We start from the raw sequence: 17555 nt of genomic DNA, 5'->3' as shown, positions 1-17555 counted from the left end.
TAGTCAGCTCTCCCTTTACAAAAACTTAATAGGCAAAGGAGATTTAATAGCAAAGCAAGCATCACAAGTTGTGTTGAACAAAAATTAGCACAACATCTGAAAATGGAAGCTTTGCCTTACAAGACAGAATTCATGGGAAAATGTTAACAAATACATAAATGCTGTGAGCTGCACAGAGATTGGACATCTGTCCAAGTATATAAAGTGGCAACTACAACCTCATGCAAAACAGGGCTATCCTGTTGCCAGGAAACCACCAGTCCCTCTGCATTGCCTCCTTGCCTCCAGGCTGACCATTTAAAGGTCAACTGGTTCTACTTGGGCAGAAGTTTGGCCGTGGGGTCTCCAGGTACTGAGACTGATTGTGGTGTGATAGGCTAAGTGGTAAAGTAGTGATGCTTAGATGTGCTGCTGTAGTCTTTACCATTTTTAACAACCCACCAGATTTTACATTTGTTTCCCTGAATTCTGTGTCACATTAGTCAGGATGCCCATCATTCAGGATGTGTTGGTAATAAGGCACTGGGGAGGAGCGAAATAGCATGGTGACAAACAGTATCAAAGTTAACACAAAGAAAATTCATTCACTGCACTCCGCGCGGGTGTGTGTTAAGTGCCAGCAAGTGACTTCTGACTTATGATGACCCTTTGAATTAATATCCTTTCAAAAGTCCTGTTGTTAACAGCCTTGCTCAAGCTGGGGTTTCCTGTATCAAGTTTAATCCATTTTATGCTGGGTCTCCCTGTTTTCCTACTGCCTCCAACTTTTCCTGACCAGGACTCTTGTCTTCTCATTGTGTGACCAAAGTACAATAGTCTCAATAAGTCATGCATGTTACTCAGAAGAAAACCTCCATGTTTAATGAAGTTTGCAAGCAAGCAAGCAAGCAAGCAAGCAAGCATAGAACCTCACCATTACAAATCCAACCAGAGCATTAAAGCATCATAATTTATGGAGCAGTTTAAAATAAGTTTGATAAAACTGTAGAAGCAAATTATATTAAAAAATCAACCCCCTTAACTAAAAGCCTGAATAACAAGAAATCTGGGGGGGGCACTGGTCCTTAAAAGAGTTGGGTAGGTGTAAAGCAAGCTTAAAGAAGGGTATTCACAGGAAAAAGGTCCATGGCTGAAACAGCTCCATCTCTGGTCACTGCCTGCTTTACCTCTTGAAGGCCCAGGTTTTGTCAGGAAGATCTTAGCTGGTGGAATGGACAGTATGAGAGGAGGTATATGTAAGAACCAGCAACTTTTTAAATTAAAGAGCCAGAGGGGTGTAGGATAGGTGTACTCTAAGCTGGAGAACAGAACCACTTAAGTATACATCCCTTGACTTATAACAATCAGCTTCCTCTCTATGGTTGATTTACTTTAATAGACTTGGAAGGATGAAACTCTGGGTTGGATTGCACTGTAAAACTGCAGTTCTATGCTTGCTTGCTTGCTTGCTTGCAAACTTCATTAAACAGAGGTTTTCTTCTGAGTAACATGCATGACTTATTGAGACTATTGTACTTTGGTCACACAATGAGAAGACAAGAGTCCTGGTCAGGAAAAGTTGGAGGCAGTAGGAAAACAGGGAGACCCAGCATAAAATGAATTAAACTTGATACAGGAAACGCCAGCTTGAGCAAGGCTGTTAACAACAGGACTTTTGAAAGGACATTAATTCAAAGGGTCATCATAAGTAAGAAGTCACTTGCTGGCACTTAACACACAAGGTGCCTTGAGCAGTTTATGTGTAAAGGTGGCATAAATGTTTTACAAATAAATAAAATGGGTGTAACAGCCCAATGGGGGGGGGGGGGCAAATTGGCTTTGAGAGGCAGCACCCCCCCCCCCCCCCGCACACCGACAGATTTGTCCTCCCTAGAACACTTTCCCAGGTGAAAGGGCAAACATGCCTGCTGTAGCCCCTCAGATCACTCGGAAGCAAGAGCACTTCCATGCATCTTCCTGCCCTGTTGGCATAGCGGGGGCATGGCAGAGGTGTTCCCAGGGGAGGACCTGACAGTCAGCTTCCACCTCAGGTTTGCGGGAAGTTGTGCCACAGGTCGGGGCATAGACCTACGGTGACACCCTTTTGGGTGGCAGAAGTCCATTAAGCCCTATGAAGGGCTTTCCGGCAGTGTGGGTTGCGGGGGGCGGGGGTGTCTCTGTCCCCACACTACCAGAAGCCGCAGCAATGCCATCCTTCTGCCCAAGGCTCTGGATTGGGTTGCTCATCTGTTTAGGATTGCACTGTGAACAGAGCTAAATGATATGTGGCAGCAGCAAAGTTGTTTTTGATTGCACGAGTGAGAATTACATGTTAGGAAACAACTAAGTAATTGTGCATGTCACTGTGTTACAGTGCAATCCAAGGCGAGGTTTGGGGGTGTCTCTGGGGGCATGAATCGCTGGTATCAGCATGCGTACTCCAGTGCTGGCATAAATGCCCCATAACCTGGTTCAAATGAAATTTACACCAGTGATTTCCACTGTTTCCAGAAAGAGTGGAGGGGAGCAATGAGATGCCAGCTTTAACAGCCACTGTCTGCCTCCACTGAAGCCTGCTAATCATCCCACCGGTATCCTAACACAAGCACTACCAAACAGTCCCTTGAAAGATATGTTGTCTCTCCCCTTTTAATTGTGTGCCCCATGAAGAGTTATGAAGAGCTCAAAAGTTTGTGTTCTTTTAGCTGGTTTTAATAAAAGGTATGATGTGGCTTTTGCTTTGGACCCTTGGAAGGTACTGAGTTTTGTGGTGGCCGTGCTGGGCGTCAGCAATGTGTCTCCAGGAACAATCATGTCACCTGAGGCCCAACATTTCTCAGTAAATAAGTATTCTCTCCAAAATGAGGATATTTGCAATATTAAATCGAAAACATAGCTGGATTCACAAAGGAAGCAAAGTAAAACAGAAAATTCCCAGTCCCCCGATGAATGATGTTCTTGACTGTGCTATATTGTTTTTAATTATTGGAACATTTACTGGCAATAGGAATTCGAGTGAATGTTTTGATCCTGTTTGAGAAAGAACAGTGTATTAACAAAGAGCATCTATGCTTTTCCCTTATATCAAATATTTCTTTTTACAAGCACTGAGCCTTGATACATAAATTTATTCCAATTTTTAATGGTTATATTGTACAGAATGTCTATTTTATAGTATTTTAGTAATATAGCACTGTCTACCAACAGCTACTTAATACCAACGTCTAAAAAAGAGCTCAGGATTGCAAGTGTGTATCAAAACACAATGTCCAGTTGGCAAATAAATATTATAAAAACCAATACTGGATATGATCCCCTGAAGCTGTTCATTTTCAGGAAAAACTGACGACGAGGATGGGATTCGAACCCACGCGTGCAGAACACAATGGATTAGCAGTCCATCGCCTTAACCACTCGGCCACCTCGTCACAGGAATTTTATTTCCTTCCAAGGCCAGAAGAAACTGCTACTGCCAAATCTGTGCTTCAATCGTATATTTATATAGATGCAGTTTGTTTTTCAACTAATAAATGCAGAGGATACGCAGAACCAAAGCAGTCATTAATGACAACTCCTTCGAAAACCTCGCAGATCGCTTTCTCGAGCCTCCTTTACCTCAACACCTTGCAATTGCGGCGGAGAGCTGAACTGGCCTACCTACTTGGAAGCCACCATATTGTACGGAACGTGAATGCTGCCATGTCGCAAAGGCGAGCTACGGTCTATTTTTACGGTATGCCGCGAGCCAGGCGCATGCGCACGATTTGGCGGTTAGTTTGAATTCTCTGGCGGCCCCAGTCAAAATTCATGGGGGTGCTGAAGGGCGGGTTTCCTCGCTAGGACGCGGTGGTTTGAGGGCGGCCGGGCTCATTGGTTGCTCTGCGGCCTCCTCGTGCAGCCGCTGTCCTCGCCGCTTGTAGCCGAAAGTCGGGACGTGGCCTTAGGGTGAGTCTTGCAATGGCCGCCATTCTCTTTGCTATTCCAGGGCCGCTTTAGCTTCTCACACTCTTCCTTGCGTCCACAGCAGCCCTGTTCCGTACATGCTTACTCGGAAGCAAATCTCACTTTGCCCGTGGGTTTGCTCCCTTAAGTCGTTGTGTGTCCCAAGACGTGGCCTAGAAGCAGCAGTTTTGCCAAATGTGATTCTTTGGCCCAAGGGACAGAGTTGATTGGAGGTGGCAAGAATCGGCTGTGGGGAGAGTCAAATGATTAATGTTTCCCTGCCCGCCCCCAAACCTGCATCAGGAAGAGCAGTTCTAGCTTCGCCCTGGCATTGTTTTATTTGCTGCCCGATTCTCTGAATGATTACTAACAAAAGTGTGTCTAGGATCGCGGTCGGAAGGTGCGGGGGATATGTTGTAATCCTAGGAATTATGTTCCCAAGTTTAAAATCATAAACTACATTTATGATTGAATCCCAGGACTGTGGTAATCTGAATAAATAGTACACCTCCGTTTACTCTTTGTGGTCATTTTGAAAGGGGAGAAATAAATAAAATGAGTCCCCAGAGAGGTCTCTTTAACTGTTCCTTGCTGTTGTTGTTGTTGTTGTTGTTTTCACACAATATTTTGAGATACTAATGTTATGGCTGTTGTAGAAACCAGGCCCTCCAAGATGGACAGAATTTATTCTGAAATAATTGCAGAAGAGTAAGTTGAACTTTCTCAACAAATGTTTTTATGGTGATTTTTTAAAAATTGCAGTCTTATTTGCCCAGAACACTGCCTCCTTTATCGGAAACTGTGATTCTTTTGCAAGCTCCTGCATATGTATGTGACTAGAGATGCACATTTTTTCTGGAATTCTTCAAGCTGTTCACATGGCTATCTTGAGAAGGAAAGAAGTTTAGAGAGAAATCGAAACATATGCAATACTAACTTTCTTATGATACCTAAACTAATTTTAAGAACATATCATGAATAATTCATATTTTTCTCAGTATATGATTGGTATGCAAAGTTTAAAATGTGTGACGTTTAAAAGTACAAGTACTGTACTTAGCTCTAATAATGGTCAGTCTACCAAATGGGTGGAGGGTATGGCGTGTGCTATCTAAGAGCATCTTAGTTTTGGGGATTATGAGGAGTTTATGGGATCATTTTGCTTGTACATTGAGTTCCTTCTTGTTTGTTTTTAGTGACCATACAACTAAAAGAAGAGTTTCATCAGTAAGTATTATTTATTTATTTATTAGATTTTAAACCGCCCACCCCCAGAGGGCTCTGGGCGGAGTATACCAGGCCAAAAATGAGACAAAGGTCTGTTTTTTCTCTTGCAGAGATAAGTGGTAATCCTTTCATTTGTATAAAGAGAAACATTAATGCAAAGCAAAACTGCTAAAGAAAATGTTATAATTTTAAGATGTATATTAATGTATTTGTTAAGTGGTATCAAGCTGCAGCCAACTTATGGCACTCCTAGAAGGTTTTCAAGGCAAGAGGTGTTCAGAGGTGGTTTTCCATTGCCCGCTTCTACATAGAGATCCTTGGTGGTCTCCTATCCAAACTCTAACTAGGGTTGACCCTGCTTATGTTTAGACATCTGACAAGATCAAGATAGTTGCGCTATCCAGGTCAAAGCTGTTTATTAATGCCTATACAAACATAGTAAAATGGTATCCCTTTGATAAAAGATCGAGCATGTTGTCTATTGCTAGCAGAACAATATTTCGTCATGGAGTAAACAAAATGACTTAACAAGGCATGCTTACCCACAATAAAATGTCATTCTTTGGTGTAGTCTTGATTTTAAAAAATGGAGAGAACTTTGTGACACTGAGTTCATTTTTATCTGCAGTTCATATGTTGCATAAGTACTGTAAATAAATAAGATAATTAAAATTACATCCTAACTTTCCACTATGCCCAAGGTGGCTCTATATGTGTATTTTATTTGACTTATACTATGCGTTTCTCATCTGGATATGAGCTCAGATAAATGGCCCTTTTCAGCCAAATGCCCTCTATTTTAAGGTGCATTGTTAAAACTTTACACTCCCTGCTTTATGACCTACAACCAATAATGATCGGTCAAGAAATTTTTCTCAGTTAATCTGCAGATTTAAATTGGGCAATGATTCAAAGGAGCCATTTATGTACAGGCAAGGGTGTAACCTGTGGCAACCAGACTTTTTTCTGGAGCTCTTATTATTGTAGCTGCCCTGTCAGCAAAGCAAGCCAGTATCAGCTGTAGAAAAGTGTGTTTAGTTAAAACATAACAGCTGACTTTAAAAAAAAGAATAGTTTGCACTGAAAATTTTTTCATCTATACTAATTTTCCTATTAGATTTTAAAAGTCCCCCGAACTCCTCTTCGTGAGCTAATGAGTGGAAATGAGTGCATCCAGGTAAATGTCATTTTTTTACTCTGTTAGTATTTTTTTTAAAGGCTGGTCTCTAATCTACTTCAGAACCTGCAACATCCTGCTGATTAAAATATCTATAGTGATATCTATATAAGTAGAAATAATATCTTGACACATATATATGGAAGCAAGCTCCCTTGTGATCACTAGGACTGAATGGTGTTTGGGATCAGATTGCAATACTTTATAGATATTTTCTATAAGGGTTAATCCATACTGCTGTTTAGCTCTACTTTCTGTATCAGATAAGATTTCTTGAGTTACATTGTACACTTTCCGTATCAGAAGAGATGTAGAACTTAAAATTATTACTGATTTGGCTGTTTATGCTTAGAAACCTACCTTAGAAAGATATAAAACATGCAAGATCACTGCTGTTTGGATCATGAGGGGATTAAGAGTGTTTGCGGGGGGGGGGGGGGGTTTACCTTGAAATAAAGCTCCAGATTGTGATGAAATGACCGTTATCCCAGAAGTTTGGTATCAACGTTCATAGCTCGACAGAGTAATCACTGAGTTTGATGCCATTAAAGCTGTTTTAACTGCACACTCTTTCAGTTATGATTGATGCTTTTGCTCCTGATAGTCTAGATGCATTACTAAGTGCTACCTTTATTTTACAGAACGTTCATCTTTTGTCACAGGGTGATCTAACTGTTCAGTAACTCAGTTTCCAACAAATTTGCTTTGCTTGCCAAACTATCTTTCAGTCTTTATAGAAATACTAGATGTTATCTTCAAGCCAGTGAAACCTCATAGGTTAGTTAACTACAAAAGAAGAGTTGCAGTTCTAGTTTTTGTCCTCTTCAATTGCTAACCTGCACATATTTGTGTATAGAAGAGGTGACAGTATGTAGAGAGAAGTTGAGCCAGTCCAAACACACAAAGGAGCCTTTTTGGTAGGTACGGAAGGAACCCCCATGCACCTCTGAGGTCTGTTCTGCACAGCACAAATTAGACATCTGGGGGACTTCTTAATTTCACTCTGCACACCCAAAATAAGACGTCCTGGGGATGTCTTTAAAAAAATGCCTCTCATTTGTTTTCCGGACAGCACAGGCATCAGAGGAAAAAAGAGGCTTTTTTTAACGCCCAATTCTTTTTGCTCTCTAGTCGGCTTGCACCCGACATTTTTTGTGCTGCAGAAGGGGTTCTCCCAGCTTCCATTTGCTGAAGGTTGTCCTAAGGCATTTGGCCTGCAGGCTCTGATCCTGGGCGCCTTTTCAGCCCAAAGGGGATATAGTTGTACTCAGCTCATCCTACCGATTCTAGCAATATATAGTTTTCCTTTTAAATTTTTTTTAATGAGCTGTCTTTGTAGCTACGCAGACACGTGTCTGAGAATCTTAAGCTGCTCGGAATACGGGTCTTCTGCCCTTTGAAAAGCACTGGGTAGAGCTGCCCGTCACTGACTGACTTAGTTTTTTACTAAGTCGGTCCACTGTGGGAAGGTTTACCCAATGCTTTTCAAAGGGCAGAAGCAGCTAAGATTCGAAGCAGCTTAGATTCTCAGACATGTGTCTGCTTAGTTACAAAAATAAGTCACTTAAAGTTTTTTTTTTAAAAAGAAAACTATATATTGCTGGAATCAGCAGGACAAGCCAAGTACAAACTGTGTACTCTTTGGGCTGAAAAGGTGCTCAGGACCGGAACCTATGGAGCAAACGTCCTCGGGCAACCTTCAGCAAATGGCGGCAGGGAGAACCCCTTCTGCAGCACACAAAATGTCAGACGCAAGCAGAGGGTGAAACTGACCAGAGAGTGAAATGGTCGGGCAGGAAAAATAAGTCTCCTCCTGAGCTCCTGCACTCCGCACAACCAGGCAAGAGAAGTCTTGCAGGTGACTTAAGGGGGGGAAAGTGTACTTTGAAGCATTAAAAAAATGCTTTGAGCTGAAGTAAGGCATCCTGAGGACACCTTGGGAAAGCAGCTCTGTGGAGTGCCTCCCCAAGAAGCCTTTTTTCAGTCCCCAGGGCATCTTATTTGGCCTGTGTGAAACAGATGTATGCAAAATACAGGCAATGTGCTATAACTTTGCCTCGCTAGTGCTTAATATATGAAGAAGGTTTTATGATGATGAGTAGTATTCTTAATATTATTTATTTTAACGACCTATATATGATAATTGGAATACTTTCATATAAAAGAGAATTTGCGGTCTATGGTTTGATTTCTGTGTTGCATGTTCAGGGTTGCGATATCGAGAAACGTCAGAAAAACTCCCGCCGTGTCAGTTTTGCAGATACAATAAGGTGAGCTTGTTCTTTTAAATGCAGGATGATTTGCCTGAGAAATCTGGCTTCTTAATTTTTTCCCCTTTTGTAATGTGAAGGGTACTAGGTGACTTGTATGGTGCTATTGAAATACTGGCAAGTGACATGATGAAATCATTTGATAGTATAAAGTTGTGCGTGTCTTCATAAAGAGATTTTCCCTCCAAGCAATTAAAACTGTTTGTGGTTTTTTAGGGTTTTTCCAGCAGATCTTCAAACAAATGGTGAGTCAGATTATGCAGGCGGGAACTTCTGTTACAGTTGCATCCATAATTGACCAGAAATGATAAATGAAGCCTTTTTATATGCACTGTTGTGATAAATGCATGCCACGATACTGATGCTTTTCATGATGTTTGCTTTTCTAATTTTAGAGGAAACTGTAGCAGCAAGGCATCAAGAACCATTTGATCAGTAAGTTTTCAGTGAATTCCATGAACAAGTAGTCTAGTTTGAAGTGTTTCCAAGTTGACGTTAATCTAAACGATACTAGCACCATTGTTGTTCAATGCTTAATGCAATATTCTCCACACTTCTTTGTTTTGCCCACAAAGGTTTATTTATAGAATATTCTAAGATGATAAGTGTTGGCATCTGAAAGCAGGTAATGTTGTATCTTTGTGCTGTAATCACAGCAAGTGCAGAGGTGCAACAGAATTAAACCTAAGCTGACTAGAGCAGTAAATCATATAGCAATGCCACGGACAGCCTCATCTGACATTTGAGTATTTTAAAGCTACAACAGCCTTTCACTGTTCCTCATTATGCTCTAGTATCCTCACCCCCCACCTCCCACCCAAGTATACTTTGGGAATTATCCAATCTACAGTATAGAAAGATTAATTACAAACTTTTGAAGTTGTAGGTAAATTCCTGCTTCCTGCAGCAGGTATTTAATTTCACTTGTGACATTGACAAAGCATTCTAAAAAGTATATTTTAAGTTTATTGAGATTTTAGGTTACATAAGAGTAGGTCCAATTCAGTTTTCTGTTAATGATCAGTTTTGCTACATTGCTAAATTGTGTGTGCTTTTTTAAAGAAAAGAAAAACCAGAGACTGTCCAGTGTGAGATCACTGGTAAGTATAGAGATGAGCTGTGCTTTTAAAAGCTGTATATTTGAACAATCTTTGGAAAACAATCAATCTCTTAAGTAATTAGACTTTGTCCTGAGTCATTCTACCTAAAGACAATTACTGCTACAGGCAATTAAAATATTCTGTATTTTGTTGTACTTGTGCCAGCGAATTCTCTGATCCTAAAACATTTTCAGTAACATTAGGGAAATTGTCGGTTTCCTGGAACATAATCCTTAACGCAGGAAGGCAAAGGACTGGTAAGAGGTCACTACTAACAGGGAAGTTAAAAGACAAAAAGGCGGCAAAGAGAAAAGGTACGAAGCAGGCATCAGCCTGAGAAAGGAACTCAAGGAAGGTTAGATGCGGAATGGGGTTTGCGGGAAAGCAGCAGAGCACCCATGGAACAGAAGTGGCAAGAGACTAATCACAGAGAGAGCTCTGAAGAAATATCACTGGCTCAGCATTTGAAATTAGGAGGACTTGATGCTGTTGGAGAGTAAAACAATACTAAAAGGCTACTCGAGAGAAGATAGCTAAAGGAAGCGAAACAGAGCAGACAGTTGTCCGAAAAACAGGAACTCAACAAAACAATTAGCAAGGGTGAGATGGAACTGAAAGGGGAAAAAAGAATGAAAAAGTAGGACTGGTGCAAAAACATCTACATTTCTCTAGACCCCCTGTGTGCCATCGGCAGGCAGGAAATAATGAGATCGTGGTTGCAGCCAAGAGGAACGGGCTTATAGGTTTAATGTCTGGACCATAGTAGAGGATTTATCCCAATTGTAGCTTCTGTGTTCACTGCAGCATTGTGACCTAACTGTCCCAATGGGGGCAACAAAGTCTTAGAATGTTACCAAGGATGAGTTTCACATGTTAATTTTAACTAACCAATCAAGTTGTTGACTGGAAGCTTCTTGTTTTAAATCTTCATAATACAATGTTGATTGGAAATTAACATTTTCTTTATCTTTTTCCTAAAAGAGATGGACACTTTACTTCATGCCCCAATCCAGACACCTTTGCAACAGATGGAGGTAAAATGCAGAACTTTCTTACGTTCAAAGACTATTTTAAACAAGAGGCTTAAAAACATAGGTGGGGGGATCACTCCTCCCTCCCCTCTTGCCTTCCTTTCCCTCTCCACTGGTTTTGTCTCAGGGCCCACTGATCTCCCCTCTCGTGGCTTTTGTCACTACAGCATTCTGGGTTGCCAAGCAGCCTCTCAAGAGTTGGGAAGCTGTTGCCATGATTAGGGTTTTGGCAATCTGCTTAAATATTGTGTTGCCTTCTAACTAAGCATCAGGTGATTTGCTTGGAACCCAGTGCTTGACAAAGGGGACTAAAACCTATAATGTGAGGCCAAAGCCTCACCATTAAGAGGGGACTAAGATTCTGTGAAGAATTCACAGTTCTAAAGGGACAACAAAGGCACAAAATATTTGGGTGACGGTGGCACCAAGGAACTTTGGCTGCATTCTACAACATCTCTACATACATCACTGTTATGGTTTTCAGGTTATTTTACTCCCCCTGGTTTTTTAAAGTATTTTTATATTTTTCTCTTTTGGAACCTTGATGCCAGTTTCTTTTATTCTTCTTGGGAGATAGATCATGGATATCAGCTCATTTGAGAGTACAAAGCTATAACAGTTACAAAGCTATAACTGTCAGAACCTATTGTTAAAATAAACTACTCTGTTTTCCATCCATATTTACCTCTAGGACAGGAGTCTGCAACCTGTGGCTCTCCAGATGTTCATAGACTACAGTTCCCATCAGCCCCTGCCAGCATGGCCAATTTGTAGTCTATGAACATCTGGAGAGCCACAGGTTGCAGACCCCTGCTCTAGGAGAAAGCACTATGTAAAACAGGTGACATATCCATTTTTATGGCTGTTGCTTGATTTTTAAAGAAATTCATCTAATAAATGAATAAAGATTATTTTTATAGTAAGGAGTTTCTATCTTCACCCAGGGGTTTGTTTTTAGGCCTTTGCTTTTGTTTCACTACACATTGTCCTCGAGAGTCCTGAACAAATTCCATGGGTTTCAGTTCACATACATGTAGATAACACCCAACTCTATCCCAAAAGTTTTCCCATTTCATCCAGTTCTGAACCTCGAGCAATTGGGCTGATATTTCTGTTTGGATGTTTCATTACCATCTCAAACTCAATAGGTCACATCAGCATATTGAGAGCCACACTGAGACCCAGCATTGTGTAGTGGTTAAGAGTGCTGGACTATAATCTGGAGAACTGGATCCCCACTCCTACACTCCTACAAAAGAAGTGTGCTGAGTGACCTTGGGCCAGTCACAGTTCTCTCAGAACTCTCTCAGTGCCACCTATCTCACAAAGTGTCTACTATGAGTAGGTAAAGGGAAGGTAATTCTGAGCTGCTTTGAGATTTATTAAAGATTTATTATTAGAGAAAAGTGGGGTTTAAAAACCAACTCTTTTTCATTTATGAACATCAGTTACTTTGTTGTTGTTTATTACAGAGCCATGGTCAGGAATGGAACAAAATGAGTAGAACGCTTCTCTTCTCTGAAGAAAATGAAATGGATATGACCTCTGGTCACACTGTAATGATTACACATGATATTGGGATCTATGAAGAAACTGACAAGTCCAGGAAAATAGACTTCAAATCATTTTCAGCTGAATTAAAACCAAATAAGGAAAATTCAGAAGTGAATGAATTCAGTTCCCTCCATGGTCCTGTACAAGGGAATGAGACTTCTCCATCTCAACAGAAAACAAACATTGGTAACACAAAGAAAATTAAATTTGATGACTTTTTGGAAAGCTTGAAATCAACTAAATTCTTTCCCACACCTGCTGCTGAAGTATCTTTTCTGCCTTCAGAGGTCCCAGAAAGAAAACCATACTCTTCAGAAATGAATGCATCTTTTCAGATGCAAGGGAAAAGCATCATCGCTAAAGTCTCTGAAGGACTAGATAATAAAACAGCGGGTCCACAGTATTGCTTATCTAATGAGAAGACCATTGCCCCTCTTACAAGCCATGCTTCAAAGCAAATGAGATGTGGGGCAGTTGCTGTGCAATGTAGAGATGAAAGCATGGACAAGACTATTTCCAATACGGAAAGAGTTATGTCAGCTGGATTTGGCTCACTTACTGTAGCAAAACAACATCAGAACCTTGAGAGTGATTATTCAGTTTCTTATGATAGCTGCAGATCTAAGCCTTCTAGTCACCCCCCTCATATTCAACAGCTCCAAGAGATGTGTGTCAATAAAACAACTGTTAACAATAGAGAAGCAGGTATTTCCCCCAAACATGCCAAGTTGATAAGCAGCGATTACTCACTATTCTCTTATCAGGAAATGTCTGTGACCCAAAAATCTTTTGGATCAGTGCCAGTTCTTCATGGTAATAAAAATACTGTTTCTTCTAACATCTATTCAGATATGAATGTTACTAGAAATCAGAATTTCATTTCTGATGCTAATTCTAAGGAAATTAGCAAATGTGTCCATAGAACTGCTGAAAAACAGAACAAGACTGCTTCTGGGCTAATGGAAAGAATTGTTTTGAGTGGCAGTAATATGGATGCGATGGAAAATCAAGTTTCTACAAATGCTAATATGAATGGTATGCCTCATTCCATCAATTGCAATGAAATGGCTGCCTCAAAGCAAAAGGGTGTTTATGGAAATAAGGAACTTCAAAATTTAAGCATAAAACCTGGTTCTTCCCCATCATCCCATCTTGAGAGGAAAGAAGACACTTTGCTTGTATCATTACCAAGTGACACATCAGCAGTCTTCTCTGCAAAAAGCATAGATTTAAGTAGGAATTATGTTGCCAGGAGAGAGGCAAAGCAAGTAGAATGTCAGTCTCTTCTGTCTGATGAAAAGGCAGCCTTTGCTGAACTGAATGGTAAAACAGTTGTAAACTATACAACTAAAAGAAAAAGCAGCTGTTCAGACAATGGAATGCCTCCAGTTCCTGCAGATAAAACTCTTACGTTCACAGTCAGTGAAGACATGGAACTAACGAAACCCACAGTGTACCTGATAGATAAGTCTCTGAAAACTGCTGGATTTTACAAGAAGCCACAGGAAGAAACAAGATCTGGGAACTATAATGTTATTGGACCAACTGGTAACAAGACTGTTGTATTTTCCCTTGAAGACAATGAAATGGAGATTACCAAGAGCTGTACAGTGGCAGTAAACCATAACTTTATGCAGCCTTGTGAGAGAGATCCTCATTTGTTGCAACCTGTTGATAAGACTGTTTATACATTACATAATGACATAGATTTGACTGAATCAAATACATGCATAATAGACCAGTCTCTAGAAAATGCTGGTGCCCGGGCTGTGCACAAACTACTTAACAAGGCTGATAGAAAAACTTGCACAAAATCAACCAAAGACAAAACCAAAGTTGTATTTTCTCTTAGTGATGAAAATGAAATGGAAATTACTAGGAGCCATACAGTGGCACTGAACTATGGTGATGCCCCCCAAGGTGGCATTATCCCCACTGCAATGCATGTGGCTCCAGATAAAACTGTCATGGTTACATTTAGTGAGGATATGGAGATGACTAGGCCTGTTGCAGGGGCAATGGATAAATCTCTGAGACGTGTGACTGGTACTCCTGCTGTACCACAACAAGCTACAGGAACTGGAAAGAAAAGCATTCCTGGAATAATTAGTGACAAGACTGTTGTATTTTCCCTTGGCGAAGGTAATGAAATGGAGATTACCAAGAGCTGTATAGTGGCACTGAACCATAATGTTAGGCAGCATTGTGAGACAGTCCCTCAAGCATTGCCTTTAAAATCTGTTGATAAGACTGTTTATATCTCACATAATGAAAAGGATAAGACTCAACCAATTTCAAGTATAATAGGCCAGTCATTGGAGAATGTCATTGCCCGAGATAACAAAGCTGATGGAAGAACTCCCATTGGATCAACCAGAGACAAGACAGTTGTATTCTCTCTTAGTGAACACAATGAAATGGAAATTACCAGTAGCCATACACTGGCAGCTAATCATGATACTGCTCCACAAATTGAGGTAGTTCCTCAGGAACCTGGCTCATTTCCTGCAGAGAAATCCTTCAGACAGGTATTTAACAGTAACATGGCAGTAAATAGATCTTCACATTTTATTCCTGCAGACAAAATAAAGATGCTTATTTACAACAATGACATAGAAATATCTAATCCCATAGAACATGTAACCAATTCATCTCAGAAAAATAAAGAAAAAGGAATTGATAAGATAACCCTGCCAGGATTTGTCAACGAAGAGAAATTTAAATTTTTGCTATGTGAAGACAATGAGATGGAGATTACTAAGAGCCATACGGTTGCAGTAAACCATGATATCCAGCAAATGGAGGGTGCACAGCAAGAGCTGTCCCTGATTTCTGCCAAGAAAACCAAGCTTTCTGGACATAATGATAACACGGCCACAAGTTTTGTTCCTGCAGGTAAAACTTTGATGCAGATGCACAGAAATGACATGGAAATAACAGAATCTTTAACAGATAAATCACTGAAAAATATCAGTTCCAAAACTTTGCCACTGAAGGGGAAGGAAATTCACCAGGCAATGCTGTCCGGGCCTGTTAAATGCAATGCTATTCTTAAGCCGCATGATAATGAAATGGAGATTACTAAATGCCTCACAGTTGAAGTGGACCATGATATATTTTCTCAGTGTGAAAGAAGACTCCCAGTGCAATTTTGTCAAGATAGTATGGACATTACAGGATCTTGTAATGACATGAAAAGTATGCATGCAAATACAGTGGCACTGGGAAAGGAATCTAAATGGGAAGCATCCGCAAACCAAATGTTGGCATTAGCTACTGGTGATAATATAGAGAGTGCTAAAAGGCATACAGTGCCGATGAATCACCAAACAGCTCAGCAGCATCAATCAGTTAGTAAAGCTGGGCTCTTAATTCCTTCCAGCAAAAGTAGCGTGTTCGCATGTTTCCAGGATGGCAAAGAAATCACTATGTTGCTTCCTGATGCCACTGCTGATCCAAGCTTGAACGAGAAACAAGCACCAAATAGAAACACAAAGCAGGTCTTAGGTAATATGTCATTCTTTACCAATCATGGAATAACGCAAGATATAGACATTACTAGAAACCACACTGTTCATATTTATAGTCCCAGTTGTTATGTACCTAATCCTGAAAAACCAGGACTGAACTTTGCCACAAAATCAAGAGAAAACACAATTGCATATTCAGATGGTGAAACCATGGAGATGACTAGAAACCACACAATTGGAGTTGAGTTTATGGATATAAATAATTGTAACAAAGAACTCAGCTCTTGTTCCCAGGCTGAATTTCACTCTAAATGTTCTCCTTTAGATGTCCCACATGGAAAGGAATTGGGCATTACTAAAACTGACAAATATATGCCTGAAAAGTCAGTTTCATCTTCTCATGTGGAACTGTCTATGCCTGTAAATGATGTCAACAGACAGAATTTGGTGAGAATCCAGGAGAACCAACTAGAATCTCATACATCTAGAATTAACAGACTTTCAGAAGCTGCAAATTATGTTCATTGTAGGGAAGAACATGAGTCCATGTTGCTAGCTGAAATGCCAGTTCAACATCTAGAGTTATATGATGTAACTACTCTTAATTCGAGCAGAGAGAGTATGTCCATGTTAGTTAATGAAAGCAGAACTTCAAAAGATTATCCAGAAAAGGGATTTCTATCAAGACATGAAAGTAACCCCGCTGGAGTTACAGAAAATCTTCCATTTGCTGAAACAGCAACTAAGATGGACAGGGCTGTGCTGTTTCAACCAGATCAAGTTACAAAAGATTGGCAAAATAATTTGGGTCCTCCTGTCAATAACCTCTGCTCAGAGAAAGACCTAGCCCTTCAGCCTGAAGTACCTAGTATAATTAATGATTGTTCAAAAATAACTGACATTGGGAAGAAGCTAGAACTTGGCTTAAAATCTCAAAATAGTAAGCCCAATCTTAGAGAAGAACTAAAGAAGCCAAAAGATCCTTTGGAGTTAACAGAAGATATCAGAATAAAATCCACTAATTCTGTTGTTTCGAATGAACTGAAAAATAACTCTTCTACAGAGTGTGATCCTTTCAGTGTACCCTTCAATAATATGCAAAAGAACCCCTGTCAGATAAAAAAGGTACCCCTAGGTATCTTTCCACCTAAACTGCCAAACAAACGAAAACTCACCGTTTCTAATGTAGAAGACATTGGTGAAAGAACAGAAGCTCAAGACTCAGAACATTCTCTGCTCATTAAGAAATTCTCTGGTCAAACTGCACAACATTTGAGTCCATCTCACTATATAAGTGAAGAATCACTTCCTCCATGTCTAGAGGAAGTGGATTCCAGTGAGCTTCTAAATAGTGAATTGCAGGAGAAAGTTTGTGATGTGATGGATGAAAAAGAAGTCCCTGATGGAAGACATCTAAAAGGAACTAATAAGCAAAAAAGATTTCAGAATAAAGAGGGAGAAGAGCTTCAGAAAGAAAAAAAGCTGAAAGTTGATGAGGGCTGGTGTGGTACTACAGAGCTGAAGCCGGTAAGTATTGATTTTTTAAAAATTTAGCTTATGGTGTAGATAAAGCAGGGCATTTTTTTCCAGATGTGAACCCTGTCTTCATGTGCGGATAACAAAATGACTTGGGGAATAAGAGACCAAATTAAACATATTACATGCATCTTTCTAAATTGCATACCAGCACGTGTACCACTCTGTACATACTGTTGCTTAATGGGTGTTTTGGGATGTTCTGCAGTGTGGCCAGAGCACAGTGTTTGGTGTGATTATGTCATTAGAGATTGGTTCTGAAGGGGCCT

General features: G+C 40.3%; 1 protein-coding gene and 1 non-coding gene across 3 annotated transcripts in view; one reads left to right on the top strand and one right to left on the bottom strand.

Moving 5' to 3' along the window:
• Positions 1-3325: 3325 nt before the first annotated feature.
• TRNAS-GCU lies at positions 3326-3407 on the bottom strand. Its single transcript has one exon. It is a non-coding gene; the product is annotated as a tRNA-Ser (tRNA).
• Positions 3408-3742: 335 nt separating this feature from the next.
• Positions 3743-17555, top strand: part of KNL1 (kinetochore scaffold 1) — a 36532-nt gene continuing 22719 nt past the window's right edge. Inside the window, exons 1-10 of one of the 2 annotated variants that reach the window (XM_048484828.1) lie at positions 3743-3924; positions 4585-4629; positions 5118-5148; positions 6266-6325; positions 8534-8595; positions 8812-8840; positions 8991-9030; positions 9658-9695; positions 10677-10729; positions 12199-17277. In XM_048484828.1, coding sequence (XP_048340785.1) covers positions 4595-4629; positions 5118-5148; positions 6266-6325; positions 8534-8595; positions 8812-8840; positions 8991-9030; positions 9658-9695; positions 10677-10729; positions 12199-17277 — 5427 coding nt within the window. In that variant the 5' untranslated portion in view covers positions 3743-3924; positions 4585-4594. Of the gene's footprint in view, positions 3925-4577; positions 4630-5117; positions 5149-6265; positions 6326-8533; positions 8596-8811; positions 8841-8990; positions 9031-9657; positions 9696-10676; positions 10730-12198; positions 17278-17555 lie in introns of both variants that reach the window. The other variant, XM_048484827.1, reaches the window with a different exon arrangement.

This window comes from Sphaerodactylus townsendi, linkage group LG02 (genome assembly GCF_021028975.2).
Source record: "Sphaerodactylus townsendi isolate TG3544 linkage group LG02, MPM_Stown_v2.3, whole genome shotgun sequence".
In the NCBI taxonomy this organism is placed as follows: domain Eukaryota; kingdom Metazoa; phylum Chordata; class Lepidosauria; order Squamata; family Sphaerodactylidae; genus Sphaerodactylus; species Sphaerodactylus townsendi.
This window is presented reverse-complemented; position numbering and strand designations above follow the sequence as displayed.